Below are 20668 nucleotides of genomic sequence, written 5' to 3'. Positions count from 1 at the left end.
TGGGCATGGCCCATGGCATCCCTCTCTCCACCGTTCCCACGTGGGGTTCCTACAGTTTCCACCCAGCGGGGCAGTGTGGGCTCTGCGGCCATGACCACCCTCGCGACCCCGTGACCGTGTGTGTTCTGTGATAGTGTGTGCCTTGCAGGTGGGGTGAGGAGGGGTAGAGATCTTTGGGGAAGACAAGGCAGATTCTTTGACATAGCTATTTAGAAAGTTGGGAAAACAGTTCAATAGAATTTCCTGTTCGGTCAACGTGGGTCCATTTCCCCCGTCTCCTGGGTAAGAGGAAGTTCCGTTAGCTCATAGAAACGCAGAATCACACATTCCTCAGCCTGGAAAAGCCCTTGAGGGAGATTACTCAGTTTAAGAACAAAGAGGGCCTTCTGTTGGGGACTTGAATCCAAATGGCCGAGAAGCCTGTGAGCATCTCGGCACCGACTGTTGGAAGATCGCTGTTTGCCCCACGAGCCCTGGCTGTCTGGGCTGGGCAGGCAGAGAGGGGCTTCAGAGCAGAGGGGACCCAGCACAAACTCCCACTCATGCGTCACAAGGGAAGCAGGCGAGCCCACATCCTGGGACTCCGTTCTTCAAGCTGCTCTGGGTTTGGTCTCTTCCAGCCGAACTGTCCGCGGTTGCTGGTTCCTCTTACTCTCTCAATCTGTGTATTCACCTCTCTGCCGCTCTCCACCCAGCCTGCCTCGGGGGCCTTTTCCTTGGGGCTGAAGCCATCTGCAGCATTCGTTTCCAGGAGTAAGTGGCCAAATCCACACTTCTTAGGAATAGGACAGGGAGGCCTCCGGGGCAGAAGTCTGAGCAGGTCCCAAATGGCATGGTATTAGTCAAGTTCTCTGAAGACGATAGGATCAGCACTTCCCCAGAACGGCTGCTTTTCTCAGAGTGGAATGGGGAGAAGCGTCATTGGAGATAACCCAGGGGAAAGGAGATGAGGTGTTCCCATTCACCTCCTCGAGGATCCAGGCTGTGACAAAGGGCAAAGTGCACCAGAGACCCTGGCCCCGACCCTGAGTTTGCTCCATCTGCCGGGCTGAGCCTGGGGAGAGATTCAAACCCACGTGTGGCTTTTCGTAGAAAGAGAAGGTTGCTTTCAGAATCAAATGCAGATGGCTTCCGCACTTATGAGAAGCACCCGTGGGTCACACCTCCAGGTCGAGGGGGTCAGGTGGCGGGGCTCCAGGAAGGTCTGCTCTCTTTTCCAAGCGGTCAGAATCCACACTGAAAACATTGTCTTGGGGGCACCGGGGTGGCTCAGTCGGTTGAGCGTCTGACTTCAGCTCAGGTCACGATCTCATGGTTTTTGAGTTCGAGGCCCCGCGTCGGGCTCTCTGCTATCGGTGCAGAGCCCGCTTCGGATCCCCTGACCCCTCTCTCTGCCCCTGCCCCCACCCCCATGCTCTCTCAAAAAAACAAAAACAAACAAAAAACCTTTGTCTTCTACATTTCCTTTTCAGCTTTCCAAAGGAATGTTTCTTTCACTTACATACAGTGTCGTGATCTCTTTCATTACATTACATACCCATTTCGTCATGTTAGCACGAGGGCTCAGACCTGTGTCCCATTTGAGCCTAAGTCTTCATCCCTGCTAAAGCGACATCACCCGTTTTATTCCTTATCAACCTCCATGAACAACAACTTGAGTCTCCCACCAGCCACGGTGTCATCAGAAATTTGACTGGTTTCACAAGATTCCTGTGGTCCTGACAATTTATTGAAATAAAAAAAAACATACACCACTGACGTACAGAGCTTTTCTTTTAAGACCCGTTCATACCCACCCCCTCGGTGGAAACTCACGTCCCTGTGAACGAAACGCGTCAGGCATGGTTTTCTAGATTTGCAGATGAGGACACCGAGGCTCTTCAGTTTACAGATGAGGAAATGCTACGCACAGTGGGGTCAGAACTGGAACCAGGGGGGGTCAGAACCGGGTTCTTGAAATACCCAGGATTCTTTCGTGGTATGGTGCTCTCTCTTCAATAAATAAGGGAACAAGATAAATAAATAAACCTTCCGAGGGAACCCTGAGGAACTCCTCAAGCTTCAGTGTGCAGAGGGAGTCATCAGATACCTGAGAACCTCTTGGTAGAGTGTGGTGGGGGAGCAGGGGTGGTTCTGGCTGGATTCTTTGAGCTGCTGTGTCTATTCTTGGAATGCCACAGAAGGATGTAGGGCCGAGTGGTGACTCTTCGGGGGCGGCTGTCAGGCCTGTCACACCTCCCAGCTTCCTTGCCCATAGACTGTAAACTGGCTTTGAAGACAGAATCTTAACCCCGAGTGTGGGGAAGCAGGGCCCACAGCCGCCCCCTTTCTGGGCCCAGGGTCTGATGGTTCTCTCAGCGCGACACCGTGGACTTTTGCTAAATCTGTTAGTCCTCAGCGTGAGAAGGAAGCTGGTTCTCTGCAGACGTGGGTTCTACGGTCTGCTTCTTCCCAGCCCAGGCTCACACCGGGCCGGAGTCACCCCCGAGGCCAGCTTGGTTAACGTCCAGCGGGGAGGGGCCCCCTGGAGACTGAGTCCTTATTCCAACTGTGGCTGGCCCCAGCGCGCACAGCTGAACCCTGAGAGAGCAGTGACATGTCCTGTGGGTCTGGAGCTGGATGTTAGCAGTAAACCCAAGTGCAGGTCCCAACCCGGACCCTCTGGGGCAGGCGAGCTGGCGCCCAAGTCCACAGACAACCTGGAGGGCTGAGTTTTGACCAGTGACCGGTGCAAATAGCCACGGCTTCTCCAGTGCTGTCAGCAAGATGGTGGAGGCCACAGGGTGGGGTAGTGAGTGGCTTGGACACGGGGGCTTCGTCCCCTTGTGGCTCCATAATGGTGGTTGGTAGATTGGCTGACCAGGGCAGATTCATCTGAAGATCTTCTGTGACAAGCTCCCTGCCTGGGAGGACTGCCAGTCTGGAAGATTCTCCGTGTGACCATCCTAGACACCACACCTGATCTCCGGGTCCTCCTGTTTCCTCCTAGAAATGACCTTGCAGGGAGGCTCTGAAGCCCCCACCCTCCCAGCCCTGCATCCTGCTGGAGGCCCTGGCACATGGTTAGCCTGAGACGGAGGGCTGCGTCTGAACCGACTTCAGCTTGGTGCCCTCACCACAATAGCTGGCCTCACCACATTTCCAGAAAACCCTATGATTCCCCCGAGCAAAGACTCTTTTACAGTATAGGAAGAGCCCCTAGAAGGGAGGAGATCTCCGCCCTGCCCTTCCTGGTCCTGCCAGAGTCTCTGGGGCCCTGTCTGCATAACCGGCCAGTGCCATCTGGATACCCTGCAATAGTATAACAAGATAGCCTCTTTCTGCCCTGGGCACCTCAGGGAGCCCTGCTGGGCCTGGCGAGGGCTGGACCTCCGGAACTTGCAGAAGAGTGCTCACACTGGCCTCATGAGTCACTTCTGACCCCTTCGGCCCCTCCTCCTGGTCCAGGAAGGGCACGGCTGACATCAAAAGCATCCCCTTAGCCTGAGTCACTCATTCGAGTGCAGGCTGGAGATCAGAGGCAGAGTGACCAGGTTTGAGTCAAAGCGGTCCAGGAGACCACCTGGGGCTGCCATACAGTCCAGAGGGGCCAGGTCATGGGCCAAGTTGCAGTCAGATGCTCCTAGGTCCCTGGAGCTGGTCAAACCCAGAAGTGACCACTCCTCAGTTGGCCGACTCCACTGTCCGGTCGGGGTCCCTGATGCAGGGTGAGTCGTTCCTGGGTCCTGTTTCAAATAGCCCTTGGCCAGGGCCAGCGGGGGCCAGCCAGCCTCGGCATCCAGGCATGTCCTGAACTTGGGGCCGAGGCCATCTGTCGAGGCAGCCTCTTCCTCCAGGCAGCCTGCCGTGGTTGCTCTCTCCTGTGTGCATCTGGTCTGCTTTAGGTAGCCCCGGAATGCCACTGAGGCTGGGTCTTCCTCCCCAGGCACCTCAGGCCCTGGGGGATTGACACGGCCCAAGTCTGAGACCCCCTGCACATCCCCAGGCTGCCCTTCTGAGTTTTGGGCTAGACCGAGGCCGCTGTCGTCCTGGCCCTGTCTGCTCTTCCTCACCCGCTGCTCCCAGTGGGGTCCGGTGCCAGGACTCGGGCTGGACTCCTGCAAGCAGATCCCGCTGTCTGTGCTGTTGCTGCTGCCCCCGCTGCGGCTGCTCTCCGGCTCCCGGGGCGCCCCCTTTCCCACCGTCCCCGCCGCCTGGGGGTGGGGGACCGGCAGGAGGAACTGGGACCCCTCATTCTGCAGGGATGACTTCGCACTGCCAAAGCCGCTGTCCGTGCTGCCGTGCAGTTCCGAGTTCTTCAGCTCCGGGGACACTTTGGGGAAGGCCCCCTCGTCAAGGGGATGGATGGTGTCCTGGGGCTCTGGGCAGGGGAGCTGGAGGACCAAGTTGAACGGATGGGGCTTCCCGAAGACCTGGAGGGGAGAGGGCAGAGTGAGAAAAACAAGGGTCACCTGCAGCAACCCACTCCAGCGTTGCAGGTGAGGCCCCGGGTCCGGGAGGTGAGCCCAGGGAGGCTCCGCTCTAACCGAGGGGCCCCTGTGCTTTTTGTTGTCATTTCAGAACCGACCTTTCCTCTTAACGCGATTCTCAGTTTGGCTCAGGCCTGTGTACTCACAGCCCGGGTGGAAAGGCAGGCGGGACGGGAGCCTGCAGGGAGCGGAGAATGTTCTCGGCTCCCTGGGCACTGCTTTCCACACCTGAGAGCAGGCCGGATTCCTTTAGATACGTCTAGAAGTGAGTGCCAAGCTTTTTTTTGACGATGGCGCAAAATAGGGAATGTGTTACATAGTAACCCACCTACAAATAGCCCGTAAGTCTGTAACTCACGTTTAAATAACTGTCACTTAACCCCTCTCCCCCTTGCTGTTCTGTCTCGGTCACACTGGGGTTCTTTCTGCCCTGGAACGCATCAACTCAGTGCTCTCAGGGCCTTTGCACATGCTATGCCCTGTGGTCGGAACACTCTTCTCTCAGCGCTTTCTACAGCTGTGTCCTCCTTAACACTCAGGTCTCCGCTCAGCTCAGCTCTCCCCAGAGAGGCCTTCCCGATCATCTTGGCTAGAGCAGTGCTCCACACAGTCTCTGCATTAACCTAGTTTTTAAAAAAACTTTAAGTTTATTCATTTTGAGAGTGAGAGGGGGAGGGGCAGAGAGAGAGAGAGGGAGAGAGAGAATCCCTAGCAGGCTCTACACTGATAGTATGGAGCCTGATGCAGGGTTCGAACTCATGAAACGTGAGATCATGACCTGAGTCGAAACCAAGAGTCAGACTCTTGACCAGCTGAGCCACCCAGGCGCCCCAGCATTAACCTAGTTTACTTCTTTCTAGTACTTGGTTCCTGGAATTATTTTTTAGTTTATTTTCCGCCCCCTACCAAGACCCACGATACACACTACCCGCACCCAGCAGAATACAAACACCTTGAGGGCGGGACCTGCCTAGTTTTGTTTGCCACAATGTTCCTGGCGCTTAAGCTGAGCTGGCACATACTGGGCACTCATAAGGTTTGCTGACTGACTGACGGACTCACTGTTGCACATCTGCCCTAATTCCCTTTGTAAGTTTTGACTCCAGCGCAACTCTTACTGGTTGAGTTCCTATTGCTGTCCTGTAGGTTGGCGATTAAGGACAGCTGTTTCTAGAACCAGACTCCATGGCCCAAATCCCAGCTCTGCCTTTGCCAGCCGTGTCACCTTGGCTCAATTATTTGTCCTCTCTGTGCTTTCGTGTCTTGCCTGTAAAATGGCAATAAGGACAGTACCTGTCTGGTCATGTTGCAGTTAATGCATGGAGAACGCTTTGAACTGTGCCTGGTACATAGAAGGCACTCGGTGAATGTTCGGTGAATCGAATTTTATGCTCCCATCTCTAAGGAAGTGTTGTTTCTCCATTTCCTAGAGGAGGAAATGGAACCTCAGAGAAGATAAATGACACACCCAAAGTCACAGCAGCAAAGAACAAACCTGGGATTTGTACTCTGCTGGCCTGATTTGAAATCCCCATTTGTCCAAAGATCAGATCAAAACAGCTAATGAGTGGGACTAAGCAAGTGAGTGTGAAGGTGCTAGAAGGTGCCAGAAGTTATTGGTAGAGTTCGTAATGGCCATGATCACTTGATGAAGGGAACTGGGTTGCCTTTATCTTGAGGAGGCAAAAATTCTCAAGGAGAGCTCAATTCTGTGATCCAGATGTCACAGAGGAGCAAAACCCCAGAGGTTGCTTGTTCTCTCCTTTGGCATTTTGGATCTGTGTCGATTTCACTGGGTCGCATTAGAGTTAAAAGAATATATATACGTCAGCTGCCCCGACAGGCTGCGATCGAGCCCCTTGGGACCAGGGGCCACTGCCGGTTTGTTCATCTCTTCCTGGACGCTCGTCCTGATGCCCAGCTAGGAATCCCCGCTGCAGTTACCAGGACCACTCCTCCCCCACCCCTCTGCTTTCCGGTTATCCAGCCCGAAGGGCAGCCGCCATGAGGCACTCACCTCTAAACCTCCCCCATCCCAGCCCCAGGCCCTGCGTATCGGATATGCTCCAAGTACCTGTTAAACAGGCCAGTGTATACACGTTTATAGAACTGAATCTCCCCAGAGTACAGAGAAGGAACCGTGAGTTACATACTTTAGTTAGACACAAGGGAGAACTTTTTAGTCTCCTAAGGTACCCAGGGCACAGGAACACCGTCCTCTGCTTCCTGGACAAGGCTCTAAGTAGGGCAGTAATTCCAGAGGACCTGTGTCTCTTCTTATTTTTCCCAGAAATCCTGGGATCCCTCTGAGTGGGGGGATACCCTTCCGGCGGTGGCCTTTCCTAGGGCCCCTGGCTCCCTGATGGGGCCGGTCCTCCCCAGCACAGCCCGCGGCTATCACAGTGATGGCGGCTGGGGGGATGTGGCCGCAAGCTCTGGAGAAGCCTGAATCCCAGGCGGGACAGGCGGGACAGTTTGGAAATGCTGGCTTACTAGCACAGGTGCAGCCGTTGGTCGCACAGTGTAGCAAGACGAGACGCTCTGGAAGAGGGTCAGAGACCCTGGCCGTGACCTCCTCGGCATTACCACCCGCCCTGCTCTCTGCCACTCTGGTGGCAGCACTAGGTGGGTGCTTCTAGGCCTGAGTTCTTCCTCTTCCGGAGCACTCGTCATCACCAGCCGGTAGGTGGGGGCAAAGACTGGGCTTCGGCCTGACTCTTCCTGTGACCCCTGTGCGTGGAACAGTCACTCTGTGCCTCCCCATAGGGGAAGATAAAATGAGGATAAGACCTGCCTCAGAGGTACTAATAGTAAATAGTAACAGAAACACCTTGGGGGTTGGGACTACTCAGTATGTATCTTATCGGGGCTATTAGAAGATAATGTTCTCAGCACCGGGCTCTGCATGTAAGCCCTGCCTCTGTCCCCGTGGTCCCTGAGGAAGGTGCCTGCTGATAACGTCAGGGCTGAGGGAACGGACCGTCTGGGGGGAGCCCGCTGCCTCCTGGAGCCCTGGTGCGGCTAGGGAGGATGGGACAGTGGCCCCTCCTGGAGACTCACCAGGACGGTAGGCAGCTTCCTCTGGCGTCGCACGTACAGCTGGAGGGCCAGGCAGTAGGCCAGGGCTCCGCAGAGCAGCAGGACGAAGGTGAAGAAGATGATGAGGTTGGTCACGGTGAAATCTGTAGGCCCAGAGAGATGTGTTTGTGGCCCGGCAGTTGTGGGACGTTGGAGGGGTGGCTCCCGGGAGCCACCGAGTGCGGGGCCCAGGTGATCCCCCAGGCTTCCTCTAGGCTATACAGCTAGATGTTTCTGGATTCTTGAGAATCCCGGCCTGGCCTTCCAACCTCTGTCCTGAAGGATTCCCTCACTAGGCACACTGACTCGGCTTCCGGCTTGGCGCTCGATTCACGCTACGGCACGTGGAACGGTGGGGCAGGGTGGTACAGCGGGTGGGAATGGAGGCTTTCGGAGCAGTCAGACCTGGGCTAAGTCCCAGCTCCAGCACTCGCCAGCCGTGAGGGTATGGACAAATCACACAGCCTCTCTGAGCCTCCGTTTCCCCACATAAGATGACTGTGAAGGACACAGCACCTGCGGAGAGCCTGGCTTCGCAGCGTGGCAGGGGGCAGCTCAGTTCGGCTTCCTCGGAGGGGGAGGCAGGGTAAGAAGGCCCCCTGGGCCCGGCTCCAGGGAAGGACGGCTGAGGAATGTAACAAACGGGAAAGACCACAGGTGGCGGAGGTAGGCTGGGGTGGGGGTGGGTTCTTGGGAAGCACGGCTGTGCTCACGTGGAATCAGCAGCGGAAGCAAGAGGCCTGGCTTTGCCACCACGTCCTAGAAAGTTGTTTATACCCACAGAGCCTCCATTCCCGCGTCTCTAAAACGGGGACAATAGGAGCTCACCCACAGGGCTGTGGGGCGGAGCGCCCATGGCGTCGGCAGCCCTCAACCGATGCTTTTCGGGCTGTGTGAGGCCCTTCCTGCCTCCCTCCCCACCCGGACAGCAGCCCTGGCCGCAGACTCACACTGTCGGGTAAGCACAATGCACTCCTCCTTGGACCACAGCCCCCTGTTCACTCGGGAGGCCACAGATGGCTTCACCTCGACACAGAATTCTCCCAGTTCTCCAGGAGGTGAGAGGCTGAAGGTTTCGCGGTTTATCTTCTGCTTTATGAACTGAAACGAAAACAACACAGCCATCAACAAAATATCCCTGGCTCATGGGCTGCGGGAGCCGAGAGCTGGGGAGCCGTCAGAGGTGCTCCAGGCCGACCTTTCTTCAGTGTCCTTTCTCAAACACCACAAACCCGCTATCATCAATGCAGCCCAAGATCTCTGTGATTAACATGATTTATCTCGTACTAAAAGAGAAGTGGAACATTTTACGGGACACTGAGGACCTTTCTAGAAGGGGCTGGAATCAAACGGTGGAAAGAGCCTCCTCTTTCCTGGCAGATTCCAGATATCCCACGTACGGGGTGTCCGTGGGCAATCACATAGCCTCTCGGAGCCTCATTTCCCCACTTTCAAAAGGGAGTAAAATATCCACCTGCAAGGGTGTCGGAACTAACAGCTATCAGATGTGTGGCATGGTGCCTGGTGCTAGCAGGCAGGGTCCTCCCTGCCACCTGGCAGGTGCATCTTAACCGAGGGCTTCTCAACTCCCTTCCCCGCCCCATGACCGCCCTCCGCTCTGCCAGCAAAGTCCCCCACGGGTGCACAAAAGGTGCTGCCGGCCCGGGGTGACAGGGAGGCCCAGGGAGCCCAGGGGCTGCGGCCCTGGGGAAGTCCATACCGTAGAGTTCCCCGGCACCTTGCGCAACTTAATCTCATACTCTCGGAAGTGTTGGAAGATGCTTTCGTAAGTGTCGCCTGTAGGGGCGATCCCGGGCCTGGGGAGCTGGATCCGCCCAAGGATGATGCCGTTGTCCACCTGTAGCTTCACGCTGACCATCAGAGTCACTGAGGGGGGGAGGCAAAATCATGAGGCCGGCGGGGTGGGGAGGGCCTGGGTGCCCCACCCGTGCTTGGCCTCTAGAGTCCAGCTTTACCCACCCTAAAACCTGGGCCACTGGTTTGCCACCCAGCAGAACATCAGGACTTCCTGGGGGCTACATTAAAAATATAGATGCCCCAGGCCCACTCAAGACACAGTGAATCTGAAGTTTTGAAACTGGGCCCTGGAAACATTTATTTTAAACACACTGCCCGGGTAATATTTCTGCAGCCAGCTGAACACTGGTCTGCGGGCCGGCGTTTGGGAGCCAGTGACCTCAACGACCATTGGTTCTGGCTCTGAATTTTGGAGAGTGGGCTCACCACACACATAGGGTATATGGTCAGTTCCAATTTGCAGAATAGAAGAATCCCATCAAGTTTGGGGCTTACCCTTTTATCTCTAGAAAGAGAGACCCCCCCCAACTCTTCATCAGCATCTCCCTGCCTCAAAGCCTCACACCCTGACCCCTGGGAATTCAGCCTGAAGCAGGTGAGGACTAGATCTAAGTCTGCCTACTGTTCGCTGCCCCATGCTGAGAGCTTATGGATTCACTTCCTCTTCCAGAACTCTCTAAGTACACAGGTCTGGCCCTTGTGACTCAGCTGCTCCAACTCGCCCCAAGACTTCTCTTCTGTAGGATAAACAACTCCAGTTCCCTTTTAAATCTTGAACAACTTGGCTATTTTCATCTAAATCTTCCCCAAAAGTCCTGACTAGTTGTTTGGGTAACGCGGTGCCCGGCCAGGAAGCCTGGCTGGATGGCCAGCTATGGGAGCAGAGTAGAGTTCTAGACTAGAGTTTCTGGCAGGAAGGGACCCCCAAAGCCATATTCCAGGTCCAGGGGAGTTTCGAAAAGCACCTTCATCCAGGGAGAAGCGGGTGTTGGTGTTGGTCCAGTTGGAGTACCGGTTTCCAGCCATTGCCCGGACCCTGGCTTTGTAGCTATTGTCGTGGTACAGGTCCAGGGTCATAATAGTGAGATCACAGGACAGCACCAGGGTCTGGTTACAGCTGGGGGTCGACTCCCAGGAGTCTCTTCCATACCTGGGGAGATATCCGGATCAGAGCATCAGTAGGGAAATTTGTGCTCAAACCTACCTCCTTTAAGAGGAAAGCAAGGGGCCCGGGGAGAGAGCTCAACGATGGTCCAGCCCTCAGGGCATTTTCTCTGGCCCAGGGCATCTAACTGCAAGAATCTCTCTCTTGGTTCTGGAACCGCATACCAATTTCTCTTAGATTGGAACACCTAACGGACATCCCCTTCCTCCAGGAAGCCTTGCTACCTACTGCCACACGGCCTCATTTCTCCTTTCTCCCGACTACATTTGCAGTCCTTTGGGCTTTTACTTGTTTTCCGACCATATTATGGATGCACTTCCTGTTTTTCCAGTAAGATGGAAAAAACCTTGAGGGTAAAGGCAACACCTTGGCCTTTTCACCCCAGAGCTCCCAGCGCACTGCTCAACGCACGAGACTCAAATCAGTACTCGTCAACTGATGGATATGCACCAGGGTCCTTCCCGGAGTCACTTCAATGACAAGAACCGATTTATCTTCCCGTGCCAGGAAAGTGCAAGGGGATGGGTCCACCCCCTCCCGCACCCACCTCTCTCCTTTCTCCATCTCCCCTTTCCATACCTCAGAAGCTCCACTTCATAGTAGGTGCTTTCTGACTGATTCGGGATGGGAGTCCAGTGGAGGATATGGGAGAAAAATTCTGCTTCAAACCACACAGATGGAGGGCTGGGAAGTTCTGTTCCTGGGGCAAAGAGTGTGGATATCAGAGCTGGTGGAGCCCGCCCCCCAGGGATAATGATGCTGACGGTGGCCATCAATCTAACAGCCTCCATTTATTGAGTCCTTTGAGCTGAGCACTCTGCTAAGTACTTTTTCTATGTTGTGTCAGTTAATTATCCCAGCAGCCCTCCAGGGTAGGCATCTGTTACTCCAGTTTTACGGAAAGGTTAGGTGACCTGCCCAAGGCCCAGGGAGTGAGTGAGGGTCAGGGTGAATCCAGATGGGTCTGATTCCAGAGCTAGTGTTGTGTCCTTAAATCGCTGTCCTGTGCTGTCCGTGATTGGAAGCAGGAGTGGAGGCTGAGAAGCGTCAAGCTGAGTCGGATGTTATCTCAGCAGGGAAGGCACAGGCTGAGGGCTAAGGTATGTGTGTCTGCAATGGGCTCTCAGATGAGCCAGTCCCTGGCTCTGCCCGATCCTTGTCCCTGTTCCGGCCTCATCCCCAGGCCTGCTCCCATCCCCATAGCTGGTCCCCATCCTGGCCCCAGCCCTGGCTCCAGCCCCAGGCCTCCTCTCTGCAGTTCTTGGGGGTACACAGATGTCCTGCTTGTTGGCATCTGTTTCTCCTTCACAGCTCTCCTGGCCAGTCCCAAGCTGTGTGCTTGCCCCATTCCCCCGCTTCTAGAAGGGCTTTAGGCTGGCTGACAGAACGAAGCAGTTTTGGGTCTACACAGGGCTGACGGCATTTCCACCCAGAGCCAGCACCCTTGGCTCCACGGCGAGATACTCAACACCACAGCCGAACTCCCATCTTCCGCCCTTGCTCCTCCCATTCACCAGGGGGAAACTCCAACTTCAGGAGGCCTCAAATGAACTTGCCAGTGTGACTTGGGCAAATTACTTAACTTCACCAGACCTCTCATTTGTAAGAATGTAATAAATACACCTATGCTGAGAGTCTTGCCAGTCAAGGGCAATGAGGTAGGTCAAGGCCAATACCCAGTCAATCCCTCTTCTCTCCTCCTTGATCCCTTAATGTCTCTCAGTCTGCCAGCCACTCTCTCCCAGGCTTCCTTTGTTCTCTAATTTCTCACCATCTCTAGTAATAATACTTCTTCTAGAGTTGACATTCGCACTGAGTATATTTCCCCTGTCCCTTTCTTTCTTTCTTACAATGTCTTTGATCCTCAAGGCGGTGTTTCGATTTCAGAACATTGGATGGAAAGTGAAAAATGCAGCGGGTCTCTGTGGTGTTTGGGCTGCGCGTCCCCGACTCAGCTCTCGATCATGTGAACGGCTGACTGCATGTTTTACTTTATATTTTGGTGTAGACGCGGTTTCAGTCCCTGCTCTCCCTGCCGCCACCTCGCTGCCCTTTCATTCTCTCTCCAGGCTTGCCTCGGCTCCCCTGCAGAAACTTTCCAGGATAGCTGGCTGGGTTAGAAGACTGAGCTAAGGGGTAGGAGGAGGTAGGGGGAGGCGGGTGGCAGTGGGAGCACGTTAGGGGCTACAGAAGAAGCAGGGGATGATCAGTTGGAGCCAGAGGTGACAGTGAGGGGAAAGAGCTGGGATGAGCCAGGGCATGGCACGGGGAAGAAACAGGTTAAGTGGACCTCTAAGGGAAGGTGGAGTCGGATGGGGAATCAAAGTCATTCCCCAGGGTGGGGAAGCAGTCTTAGCTGGCCGAGAACAACAACAAAAAAGGCCAAGGCTAAATTTCTGATCGGCCTGGAAGTGGATGGACAATAAGCCGGGCGCGGGGGTGTTATCTGACTTCTCTATCCACCCCCTTACCCCCCATCAATTTAATGCTCTTACACTTCCACAACGGGGAGCCTAAGACTCAGGCTTGCCGGAATGAGGGAGCTTCGGGGGGGGGGGGGTGTTGGACAATGGACTCCCCTCTCCCCAGAGGGACAGCCAGACGGGGTTCCCCGTGGAGCGCACAACTTTAATGCAGGGGCGACGAAAGGCGGGGGTCGCGTGTGGACACGCACACAGCCCAGCCGGGCGAGCGCGGAGCGGGCAGGGGAGGGCCGGGCTGCGATCCTTACCGTGCGCGCCGGAGCAGAGGCGCAGGCTGAGGAGCACCGCCAGCGGCACTACCAGGCGCGGCAGCATCCTGGGCGCGCCGCATCCTCCGGGGGCCGGAGCCGGGCTGCGCGCGTCCAGCCGCGATTCCGCGGCTCTGCCTCTGAGAGCTCGGGCTGGCGGGCTGCCCCGCCCGCACTCCGCCAGGCTGCGTCAGAGGGGCGGGGCCCCGAGACGCCCCGCCCCCTCCCCCCGAGGCCGCGCCTCCGGATGCTCGCGCGGGCAGCTGCCCACAGCCCTGAGCCCGCAGCTCTGCGCTCCCCGCCCACTCGGGTGGGGAGGATGCGGGGGTGGGGGAGTGGGCGGGCACAGGGCTGTCCCGGGGAGGGGACGCGGTTCCGGCGTCCTTTCCCCGCTTCCCAGCCCTCCGCTCCCGGTTTCCAAGGCCGCCCAGTGCGATCGCGTTAAAGCAAGCCCGGGCAGTCTGGGCGGGGGTGCGGAAGGTGGGGTTGAGGGTGTCAGAGCTGATTTTGCGGGATGGACAAACAGGGTTGGGATTGGAGCTGTGGCCAAGGCCAGTCGCTCGCTCGGAGCTGGGGAAGGGAGGAGAGTGCCCCAGGTGCTCAGGCAACATTGTTAGGACACGTGTGTGACTCTCGATGTGGCCCTAGTGCCTGGGTGTAGGGTTATAAGCCAAGCCAGCGGTAAAGTAGGCGGTCCTCTACCCGACTTAATAGTTTGGGAGGGGTGTCCGAGGCCTCCTTCAGCTGCTTTTGGCTTCCGTCGCTTGCCTGAAATCTCACATTTAGAGCCTTTCTTTTCTTTTCTTTTCTTTTCTTTTCTTTTCTTTTCTTTTCTTTTCTTTTTCTTTTTTCTTTTCTTTTCTTTTCTTTTCTTTTCTTTTCTTTTCTTTTCTTTTCTTTTCTTTTCTTTTTCTTTTCTCTTTTCTCTTTTCTTCTCTTTTCTCTCTCTCTCTTCCTTCCTATAAAACTCCTGGGGGACTGGGTAGCATATTGTCCGTTACTCATGCTTCGGTATCACTTGACTCAAACGAGACTTCACTCCAGGTGCACTGAAGATGTGAGAGCATGGGAGACAAACTTGTCCACTTCACTTTGGTTGTGCGCTGACACCTGCTTAAGAGCATGTGGGTGTCTTGGGGAGGGAGTCCTCTTCTGGGCTGAGGGTCTACTGTAGGGCTAGTAAGACCTCACTTTTTGATGATGATTAGTGAAGGTCAGGGATGCCCCACCTATGTGGATAGTGGAGAGTGGTATAGGGAGGCAGGACACGGCGTCAGCCAGAGAGCCACCCTAAGGGGACAGCTCTTGTTGCCACACCCTCAGATCAGCTGGGAGAAAGAGTTCCAGGGTTTGTAATGTGTGAGAATGTTTTCTGCACTCTCTGTTGCCCAACTGGAAGATTAAGTGGCCAAAAGTATCCAGGCATGACCCAAGGGGTGTGGCTGCCTTCTGAAATGAGTTTTCAGTTCCCACTGACCTTTTGAAGGAGGAGTACACGACAGTTTCTTGTTGAGCTTGTCTTTACTTACTTTTTTTTTTCAGTTATAAGAGTTTAAAAGTCTTACCCCATTGCCATTGTGAGGGAGGGTCAGGATTCTTAATTCATTCACATGACAATTTTTTTCTGTACACTCAGTTTGGGCCAGATCCTGTATTAAAGCTGAGGATAAAATGGTGATCAGAACAAGGTCCCTTCCCCCAAGAACTTTACAATTTAGCTAGAGATGGAAAGTAAACAGAGATTTTGATATGCCATGGGAAGTGTTCTGGGAAGGAAGTATAGGCCAAAGTGGGTACACAGGAAACGGGCACTCAACCATAACTTGGAGTAGAGGATAGGGAACGCTTCCTGGAGGAGGTGACATCTAAGCTGATACTTGAGGGATTTGTAGGAGGTAGCGAGCTGGGTTGAAGAGCAGATATGGAGGATGTTCCAGACAGAGGGCAGTGTCCACTTAGAGATGGGGGAACGTGGCGTTTTTGAAGAACCTTGTAAAATGCGTAAGTCAGCTTTCCTGTTTTAAGATGAGAGTCACCATGGCTGACATAGATTAATGTTTTGCTCAGGCAGAGCCTGCATTTGAATACAGGCTGTCCCCATGTGTCCTGCTGCCTCATAGCACTGAGAACAGGAATTAGGTCAGACATATGATTACCCTATCTTTTCTTTTTTAATGTTTATTTATTTTTGAGGGAGAGAGAGAGAGAGAGAGATACAGAATCCGAAGCGGGCTCTAGGCTCTGGGCTGTCAGCACAGAGCCCGTCGTGGGGCTCGAACTCATGAGCTGAGAGATCATGACCTGAGCTGAAGTCAGACGCTTAACCGACTGAGCCACCCAGGCGCCCCACCATACCTTTTTTTTTTTTTTTTAAAGAAATTCATGTGTTTGTTTTGGTTTGTATGCAGTTATGTATTCTCGGTGTTCTGTTCTAAGGTCCTGCTATTCATAGCAACTAGATTTCCTGCTTCCCTTGCAGTTAGGTGGAACATGGGACTGGGTTTTAACCAATGTAAAGTTGAATTGATGGGTGCCACTTCCTGGCCTGGCCTGTAACTTTCCCTTTGTTATTCTGTCAGCTCGCTGGAAGGGGTCCGGTGGAGGATTCCACGGGGGTGGAAGGAGCCTGGGTCCCTGAATCATATCTCAGAGGAAAACGCTTTGGTAAAAGACGCCCAAACCGTGTGAGCCTGTGACTGGAGCGAGGAGTGAATTCTCCTCGTATCTAGTTACTGAGATTTGGGGATTTTTGTTACACCGTCTGGCGTTGGCTCTCCTGGTTCACGCGCAGACGTTGTCTCGTTGAATCCTGACTGCCACTCTACGAGATTGGCTTCGTTACCGGTGTTTTAGAGACGGAGTGGTGAGGTCCGAGACTAAGTCGCTTGTCTGTATCACTCAGCCGGTGAGTGGCAGGCTACAGCCCAGGTCTCTCCAGAACTCATGCTTCCAACACTGTGTAAACAACGCCATTTCCTATCTTGGAAGAGCTGTTGGGGAAGACAAATGTGTGATGAGTTGAGAGAGAGAGAGAGAGAGGGTGGGGGGAGGAGGAAAAGCTCAGGGCTGAGGGTTGTGGGTGGAGGGAGTGTGCTGAAGCCCCAGAAAAGCTGTGGGTGGAGCTGGGTAGGGATCGTGTCCCCGTGGCCACACTGGGAAAGTTTTAGGGCAAATTTTGAGCTCTGGATGGTTCCATTGTCTCATTTTCGCTTTACTTCATCTTGGTCTTCGGGATGACGCTTCTCAACGGGCATCCCTGGGGGGGAGGGTGGACATCTGGGAGGGTAGGAAGCCCATGTTCAGTTGTGGTTGTAGGCAGGACTTGCAGTTTCTGTCCCTGACTAGTGACTAGGGAAGTTCCAGGCCTTGTGATTGCTGTGTCAGAGCCACCCATAACAGAGAGCGCCCTAGAGGGAACAGACCCCGAGAAGCAGACAGAGGGAAGGAGACTGCCTGAGGACACTTGGTAGTCATTGGGTCGAGGACAGCCACAGAGGTGAGGTGAAGGGGCCACCGAAGAAGAGGAAACTCAGAGCACGGAGGTGACCCCCTGAGGGATTTGCTAGTTAATGGCAGAATCAAAACCCTGGTCTTCAGATTGAGGTTCGAGTCTCTTTCCCTGACATTCCATAGCAGCTAAGCTTGTGGAACACTAGGAAGGCTACAGCAGAGTGTCTTGCCCATCAGCCTAGAGGAAAGAGGAAGATATATATGTGTATATATATGCGTACACGTATATATGTGTATGTATATACATTTAAGCTTATGTATTTATTTTTGAGAGGGGGGAGGGACAGAGAGAGAGTGAGAACATCCCAAGCGGGCTCCTTGCTGTCGTCACAGAGCCCAATGTGGGGCCTGAGCTCATGATCCATGAGATCGTGACCTGTGCCGAAATCAAGAGTCGGACGCTTAACGGATTGAGCCACCCAGGCGCCCCAAGAGGAAGAAATATTGATTTACCAGTTGAGGAACCTCTCCTGCTAGTTCCCTTGAATCAGCAGAGTTGGAGCAAAGAGCTTTCTCACGCCTGCAACCTCACGCCGGGACATTGTGCTTGGTCAGTGCCCAAGGTTCACAAGGCTCCTGGGAGAAGACTGTGGGTCTTGGAAACTGGAGACCCAGTTCTAGCCCCAGCTCGGCCATTGCCGGCCGTGTACCTTTGGGCCAGTGCTTTCACCTCTGTTAGCCATTGACAAGACTGGAATCATTGTAACCCTTCCTGGGCTGTTGTAAGGCCGGATGCAAAGTGTGCTGACAATTGTCAGAGGTTCCCCAGATGACAGGGGGTGTGGTTGTTAGAAATATTCAGCAGAAAGGCCTCATACTGGCCAGAGGGAGCCAGTCCTTTTTCTGTGTCTACATGCACTTGATTTTCCTCCAGGCTGTATATGGTGCTGAGTCCCACCCCACTCTGGGGACTGGGGCCTTTGATTGTACTTGGGACCTCTCCCCTGCAAGTGACTTTTTTTTTTTTTATTTTTTTATTTAAAAAAAATTTTTTTTTTCAACGTTTATTTATTTTTGGGACAGAGAGAGACAGAGCATGAACGGGGGAGGGGCAGAGAGAGAGGGAGACACAGAATCGGAAGCAGGCTCCAGGCTCTGAGCCGTCAGCACAGAGCCTGACGCGGGGCTCGAACTCACGGAGCGCGAGATCGTGACCTGGCTGAAGTCGGACGCTTAACCGACTGCGCCACCCAGGCGCCCCTGCAAGTGACTTTTAAGGCAATCCTCTTATCAGGGAGGGAGAGGTCCTAGTCCACTGTCATTGCTTTGTGAACTTGGGGTGCAGCACGTTAAGAACAGAACATTGACAAAAATACCCCATGTCATTTCAAGAGGCAGCTGGGTATTCGTTCCGTGGCCCAGATGACCTTGATTTCTCCAGTTGTCAGGGGTGTCATTTCCCTTTAATTCTAAAATTAACAGTAGCCTGGCAGCCTGAGCCCCCATCCCACGAATGTAGGAAGTCTACCTGCTCTTGGATTCTCATTCCTGGATCACTTGTGGAGTTCTCCAGGGAAGCCTCACATGTCCAGAGCCATCGGGGGACCTCACAGCTCAGCTCTCAGTGCCTCACAGTGGTGGCCTCTGGGCTGAGGCTTCTCACTTCATGCATGGACATAGTGCCCGTAGCATTCTTCTTTTAAAAAAATTTTGTTTTAAACATTTATTCATTTTTGAGAGACAGAGACAGAACGTGAGTGGGGGAGGGGCAGAGAGCTAGGGAGACAGACTCTGAAGCAGGCTCCAGGCTCCGGGCTGTCAGCACAGAGCCCGACACAGGGCTCGAACTCACAAACCGAGAGATCGCGACCTGAGCTGAAGTCAGACACTTAACCGACTGAGCCATCCAGACGCCCCTTGCATATTTCTTTACATCTGCCTTAGTCTTAAATAACAGTACAGGTGGGACAGTAGCTGTGTGGCCTCAGGTGGTGGTGGCATGTCAGGCCCAGTCCAGGGCCTTGCCACAGTCATTCCTCCTTGGGTGGGGGTGGGGGTGGGGTCGGGGTGAAGACCAGATCTGCCTGCTTCTCCTGCCCTTGTCTGGGCTCCCGGTCCTCTGTAAGTAATACCGGGAGAAAGAACAATGATTTTACAGGTATTGGACGGGACGGCCCAGACTCAGACTTGGGGAGGACCATTTCTCTAACTTTGCAGGGCCATGGTTCTGCGAAGGAGATACGCAGTTGACATTGCCCAAAAATACCTAGAACACTTCACCTGAGACACCCGCCTTGGACCCACGGCTGATGTCCAGGGCTTTGCCCAAAATGAGGGACGTGCACTTACTTTACATTGACGTGACCCAGGAGGTTCACCCAGGACAGAGGGAGGCTCCCACCTAAAGACAATCTTAATGCCTACTTTGCGGTATAGAAACTGCCTGTATCTCCTTGCGTTACGGTATTTAGTTTCAAGTATTTTAGTTTTTTCTCCAAGGTTTTATTTATACAACAGTTAGTTAACATACAGTGTAATCGTTTCAGGTGGAGAATCAAGCGATTCATCACTTCCATTCATCACCCGGTGCTCATCCCAACCAGCACCCTCCTTAATACCCATCACCCATTTAGCCCACCCCCTTGCCCACCTCCCTTCCAGCAACCCTCGGTCTGTAATTTCAAGTATTTAAAGGTTTGTGTCCCACTACATCTCTGCTGGCAGCAATTGCTTGATGGGAAGACCCAAGACAGGGGTTCAAAGATCCAGTCGTTAGCTGTCATCTGTGACTGGGTCTCAGGTCTCAGATTTCTTAGCTGTAGAATGAGGATGATACCTCTTCATTGAGATGCTGACAGGAATAATGTAAGCAAACATTCTTAGGTGCCCTCCACTAGGCACCGTGGGGTACAAAAATTAGTCAAACACTGTCCTTATCAGGTGTATGGACTTTCAGGGGATTTAAACCTGTAATAAATAACTCTGCTATATTATCAGAAGGACCAGCTTAGATTGATAGCGTTTTGTCAAATCCAAGGTGTAATACACATGTAGGATATTGGTATTGTTTTTATCTATCTATCTATCTATCTATCTATCTATCTATCTATCTATTGGATCAGGTCTCCTGTCTCTCTTTCTCTCTATCAGATCAGGTCTCCTATCTATCTATCTATCTATCTATCTATCTATCTATCTATCTATCTAATCAGGTCTCCTATCTATCATCTATCTATCTATCTATCTATCTATCTATTGGACTAGGTCATCTATCTATCTATCTAATCTATCTACCTATCTACCTACCTACCTACCTACCTATCTATCGGATCAGGTCTTCAATCTATCTATCTATCTATCTATCTATCTATCTATCTATCTATCTATCTATCTATTTATCTATCTATCTATCTATCTATCTACCTACCTACCTACCTACCTACCTATCTATTGGATCAGGTCTCCTATCTATCATCCATCTATTATCTATCTATCTATCTATCTATCTGATCAAGTCTCCTTTTTGTTCACTGCCAGTCCAAGCATACCTTGATCAGCTCACAACCCCAAACCGTCTCCTCCCAGTCCCTCATATCTTGAGATTCCGATGTCCCCATAGAACCCTGAAATCCTTGTTTGGAGGTCAATTCATCTGCCCACAGCTTCTGTCCCAGGTCATATTAGAAATACAGTCTTTCCTCTTTCACAGAATTGACAACGAATACAAGAAATGGTAACTAGAGGCCGGCCGGGGATACTGAGTGGTGAGTGTGCACACATGTCCGGCAGATGGGTGTGTGGGAGGGGGTCATGGAAGAGGGAAGCTACGGTCCTAGGGAAGTTCTTATAATTTATAAGAAAATGAAAGTCAGAGAGGAAGAGCTCGTTTAGACAATGGCAGATTCACACCTCACCCTCAGATTCATTTTGTGGCCATCTGACCTTTTGGGACATAAG

General features: G+C 53.3%; 1 protein-coding gene across 2 annotated transcripts; it reads right to left on the bottom strand.

The window, feature by feature from the left end:
- Positions 1 to 1707: 1707 nt before the first annotated feature.
- IL10RA (interleukin 10 receptor subunit alpha) lies at positions 1708 to 13386 on the bottom strand. Of its 2 annotated transcripts, none has more exons than XM_030332208.1 (7): positions 13262 to 13386; positions 11110 to 11230; positions 10331 to 10515; positions 9268 to 9434; positions 8498 to 8648; positions 7530 to 7651; positions 1708 to 4412 (listed from the first exon to the last, which is right to left on the bottom strand). In XM_030332208.1, exons 1-7 carry the CDS (start codon positions 13326 to 13328, stop codon positions 3489 to 3491), a joined length of 1737 nt encoding a protein of 578 aa, XP_030188068.1. In that variant the 5' UTR covers positions 13329 to 13386; the 3' UTR covers positions 1708 to 3488. The 2 variants fall into 2 exon arrangements, with proteins under 2 accessions (XP_030188068.1, XP_030188069.1); XM_030332209.1 differs by having other exon boundaries at positions 11110 to 11224.
- Between the last annotated feature and the right edge of the window lie 7282 nt (positions 13387 to 20668).

This window comes from Lynx canadensis, chromosome D1 (assembly GCF_007474595.2).
Source record: "Lynx canadensis isolate LIC74 chromosome D1, mLynCan4.pri.v2, whole genome shotgun sequence".
Taxonomy (NCBI): domain Eukaryota; kingdom Metazoa; phylum Chordata; class Mammalia; order Carnivora; family Felidae; genus Lynx; species Lynx canadensis.
The sequence above is the reverse complement of the archived record's forward strand: the minus strand, read 5'-3'. Positions and strand labels throughout refer to the sequence as shown.